The 5,000-nt window shown below is 49.1% G+C and overlaps 2 protein-coding genes across 4 annotated transcripts in view; one reads left to right on the top strand and one right to left on the bottom strand.

The window, feature by feature from the left end:
• LOC125957658 (uncharacterized) overlaps positions 1–5,000 on the top strand; it is a 367,185-nt gene that overhangs the window by 112,421 nt on the left and 249,764 nt on the right. The window lies entirely within an intron of this gene.
• The window catches only part of LOC125957637 (DE-cadherin), a 13,328-nt gene that overhangs the window by 8,129 nt on the left and 199 nt on the right, over positions 1–5,000 (bottom strand). For 2 of the 3 annotated variants that reach the window (XM_049690483.1, XM_049690484.1), the window contains exons 2-3: positions 3,043–3,751; positions 1–1,292 (exon numbers count right to left, since the gene is read on the bottom strand). The exon at positions 1–1,292 is cut by the window's left edge and continues 8,129 nt beyond it. In XM_049690483.1, the coding sequence (XP_049546440.1) occupies positions 1–732 (732 nt within the window). In that variant the 5' untranslated portion in view covers positions 733–1,292; positions 3,043–3,751. Of the gene's footprint in view, positions 1,293–3,042; positions 3,752–4,782 lie in introns of all 3 variants that reach the window. The other variant, XM_049690482.1, reaches the window with a different exon arrangement.

Raw genomic sequence — 5,000 nt, forward strand, 5'->3', positions numbered from 1 at the left:
GTCGTTAATATCGAGAATGGTCACCTTAAAGGTGCATACGTCATCAAGCCGGGGACGTCCATTGTCGGTCGCCCGTACCGTTATGTAGATCTCTTTCTCACGGATCGGCTCATCACGATCGAAGATGTGTGCGGTCGTGATCTCACCCGTACTCTTGTCAATGCGGAAGCGCGCCCGTTCACCGGCCGTCGTCACAAAGCTATACTCGATCGTCTGGCGTCGATCGGGATCGGTCGCGGTGACGCGAATTACCGGTGTACCGACCGGTTGCTCCTCCTTCAGCATCGGTTTGTAGCTTTCGCACTCGACGAAAGACGGTTTACGGTTGTCGCGCAGATAGTCCGAGCTGCTGCTGCTGTACGATGATTCCCTGGAACCACTTGAACCACCATTCAGACCAGTACCCACATCCGAGCTGCCGAGATTCATCGGCTCCGATTCGTACAGCGTGCTGTAGGAGTTTCTCTTAACGCGGTATAGTTCCGGCACCGTTCGGCCGGTGAACAGCTCTTGCTGATAGTCGCGCAGTTTGCTAACGTCTCTGTGAAACGGACCAGTGGCCGTTGCTAGCAGGTCACCATCCGTCACGGACGCTGTGGCAGACATGATGATATGGCCGACGATTGATAGGAGCAGAACTAGTAGCGTCGTTGATCGTCGCCGACGCCACAACGACGGCGTTCTTCTTCCTGCTGACCCAAGCATTCTGTGGGCAGGTTGTTGATGATGCATTGTCGGATTGTGTCTTTCTACTTCTTCCTCCTCGACGACGGCTCTCCGTTTTAGAGCCCGTCGTCGCCAGCTACGTCGTTAAAATCACCGTGCAGTTCAAAGGTGATACTGATACTGTTTCGTTCGAACGATTCGATACACGATAATAGCCGGGCCTCAGCGAGGCGTATCAGTGAGCAAAATGCAATCTTCACAACATACGACGCGACGCGGTTGAAACTCCCGATATGTGGTATTCCGATAACGTTACACTTTTCCTGGGAATAGATGTAGCGATGACCGCATATCTTCTATCTTTTCTCGCGTTTCACCCAGTCTACGGTTACGCTGTGTTCGTTCCTCCGTTATTCACCCATCAACCCTAGCAGCGTGTGTTATCTGGACGGGGTTTGTGCCAGACTGGACAAGAGCTGATAACGTTGCGGAGGGGATCCTACCTTCATTCGCAGAAGGGAGGTGATGATTTACTCAACTGTTGCTGCTGAGTGTGGTTGCGCGCAACTTATTACAGCAAGGAACTGCTTTGCCTTGCAAGCGATCACTGTTATATCCGAGCGGATCTGGAAGAGCAGAGAAAGGAACATGGTTAAGAAAATGCTGCACATTGCGTTCGAAGCAGCAGATCGATCGGGAAATGTTTATTTAAGAATGGAAGCCCGACTGAAAATCGAGCGGAAGTTAATACTCATGCAGGCAGCAGAAAGGAGGATGACACACGAAGCACCGGGTAAATATTGTGCTATTCGCTGCTGATAACGCGACGGTGCGTTACGAAAGTCCCAGCACCAGCGCAACGCTGCCCGCTGTCTCACACAATTATTGATGACATTTTTGCCGCTTCGGTCGATAAGCAGGGCGGGAAGATGGGTCGCGCGAGTCGAGTACAGTTTAATGACCAGACCAGTGTTGGTAGCGTGTCGTCGTCTCCGTCCCACCGTTACGACCGATTTGTGGTAGTATATGCCTCCATGCTTAAGCTTGGTTCTATGGTGCAACCATACATTACCAAGGGAATTGATGATTGATAAGGCTTTCATCGTGCCAACGACGATCGAACTGTTCCTTATTTGATTTTGATCTCTCATTGGCGTGGAACGTATTTAGTAAACAAATTCTCGTCCTCCGTCAACAATCTACTTGGCATTTTACTAACAAAAATATGCTCTCTTGCCTGCGGGTACATCGTGCAGTGCTAGCTCCGACCTACTACGATTTGCTGGCGAAATCTATTTATTTTTTAATAGCCAATAAAAGTCACAATAATCAACGATAAAGTTGAATAGAGCTACAACCTCCACTACCGCTCTTTTCGATGGGAATTCAGCTAAATCATTGGTTCCCCTGAAGTTTATTGATGCGCCGATGGGATACGGACCACCAGATCGCACTTCTTTCCCTGCCTCTACATACACTGATTGGATTTCCGTAGAAACCAACGATCTTCTCTTAACAAACCAAAAATGAGGATCGCATTCCGTGCGGGATTCGATGATCATCTTAGGAAGATGATTTACGGCAAGATAATAAAAAAGCGCTGAAATAAACAACCGCTTGCACTCACTCCATAAACAAAAAGGAAACGTATTCCACATGGGAGCGGAGAATGGGTGGAAGGTCGGTTGTAAAATTTAAGAAAAAAACACACGATGACTTCGATGGAACTTTGGAACTGCGCTTTATGGATGCGCTCGCAGTTAAGCGAAAGAAGGTAAACGATGTTTACATTTAAACCATATTGAATTTCATGGCCCTCTGGAAGCATTATATGTTTCACCCTTCTAGGCAATTATAGGTTATTCAAATGGTTCCCATCAACCTTGTTTCTTGAACTTCGACGGCCAAATTTGCCATTTTTCATTGCAAAAAGGGAATTCTTGCAAATTAAATGAATCATTCTTGCCAGCAGTCAACGCACGATGGATGAAGCATCGCCTCCTTGGACGACTTCCCTTCCAAAGCAATTCACCTTGCCCGCCAGACGACACGACGATTCGGGTAGAAGAAGTGGAAAAGAGGATTGACCATTTTCGTCGTCGGCGTATTTCCGGTTTCCGCGCGGCGGACGCGCCACGATCGTTGGTACGTGACTTTTGTAGAGCAAGGCGAAACATAAAGAGTCGTGCTCGTTGTTCTCTTTCGCTTCTTGGTCTGCCTTCCTCGTCGAAGCGCGGCGGATCGTCGAGGTCCAACAGCTAACTGGCAAACAACGCGATCTCAAATCGTTGTGTAAATATGCGCGCTCTAAGGTCCCCACATTTATCTCGAACAAACACACACACACACACATGGTACACCGATCACGATTCTCACCTTAAAGAGTGCGCCGGATGCACTAATGTGTTGGTCGTTTGCTGGAAAGCGGCGTGGTGGCGGTTCTTGCACCTAAGCGACGACCGGAACTTTCAGTTTTAATCCACTTTGGTCTGCGCACAGCGCACTAGAGCGAGATCTGGGGTCTGAGGGGCAACGAATGCATTAAGATCCCACTTCCGCTCGCCCGGATATGGATTCGCGCACCTTCGATGCTGTACCGACGACGACGGATGATCTTGAGTTGGATGGTGTTGGACGGAATGTTGACGATGGATGGTTTAACGGTGCCCCCAACACACTTCACACACACACAGACACACGCCTCTAGCACCGGCAAACACGGCGTTTCCCGTACGTAACCCGTTAAGCACAGGGGGGAGAGCAAACGGCGTTGGCCAGGATTGCACTACGGTTGGCGACGCGGATTGCGTACACCTCGGAAACTGGTTTTGTGCAAGCGACGAACGGGTATGTGTAGGACGCGCGCACATAGACGATCGCGGATGCACCTCTCTCAGAGGCTCAGACTGGCACCAGGAACGTCATCATCATTCATTCAGCCTACTGCATTTCACACGATGCTCTTCTGCAAGGCACACTTTGGTTTTCAATCACACTTTTTGTCGCTGCATTCTGTTCTAACAACAACATACAGGCACTTTATGATTCTCCGATATTCCGCATGCACACAATCACTCGTAAGTTGCTAAAAAATAAAGTGAAGCATATTTTTTTATAATCTACGAAATCACAAAAAAACATTTAATTAAACCGGTCAACACACACAGACAACTCGTTCGGCCGATATACACGTACACTACGGTTAATCGCGATGTTTAATCCTGTTGTTAACGGGAGTACAAGTTAGATAACACATCCAGTAGGCGAGCGCCACTAAAACAGAGCACCTTTATCAACCGAAAACGCAACAAGAAACCAAACTCGAAACGTTTCCGTCCGTCCGGAAACGCGTCTTGAGTGAAGTGCCTCGAGAAACATGAAAAACCCTTTCGCACGGTGGCGATTCGAATGCGGCAACAAGCGGGAAGATGAGTCATCGATGATGAATAAGAAGTGGCTTGGCGACATAAAATACATTAAACACAGCACAACAGGTCGCTGCACACCACCCAATCCGCGCGATCTGCGTTTATGCTGAGGCCGTTTCCAGAGGTATTTCGGCAGCGGAATCGGGAGTCAGATCACCACCGGGGCCCGTATTTATGGTGAACGTTAATTTTTCGGTTATTGGCGGATCTATGCCACATTTACACGGGGGTTGGGTTGATGTATGTAGCACAGGAAGATGTGGAACAAGCAACAAGCCTTAGGCCGGGGCCCCCGCGTAACCAGCAGCATCACCTCAACGCACCGTTTGCGCTGCAGCACACCTCTCTTCGCGGGGAATGTGGCTCACGCAGCACTCTACACAAAGAAAGGTAAGCGAGGAACGAGGTTTCTCCTATTTTCCTTATGCGATCTTCGTTCCCAACGGCGGCCCAGAACCCGCTTGGAGCCACGTAACTTCGAAGAAGAAAGGAAAAAAAAGGTACACGGACGGGAGTGAGCGAGCCGCTATGTCGCGCCCTCTCTTTCCTTCGTTCTCGTGTGCTTGTGATTTTTGATCTCGATCGCGCGCATAGCTTTACACACACCTCACTCGCTCTTTCTTGGTTTTCTTCCACCTTCTCTTCTACCTTTTTTAACCGCTTCGATCGCACCACGCTTCGTTCTTACCTTTACAGCGGGTGGCGGTTAGAGGAATTAATTTTGCATGGCACACGCACACATACACACGAACAAATCACCGCGATGGTGGATTTTGTGGCTCAAAACACGAATTAAATTATGCGGTTTGGACACTTTTGAACCACCAACATCACACACGGCAACGGTACACTCAAGCCACCGACGAACGAAGTAAAGGTCAACTGGAGAAAGAGACAGAAACCCGG

The sequence above is a fragment of the Anopheles darlingi genome, chromosome 3, assembly GCF_943734745.1.
Source record: "Anopheles darlingi chromosome 3, idAnoDarlMG_H_01, whole genome shotgun sequence".
Taxonomy (NCBI): Eukaryota; Metazoa; Arthropoda; class Insecta; order Diptera; family Culicidae; genus Anopheles; species Anopheles darlingi.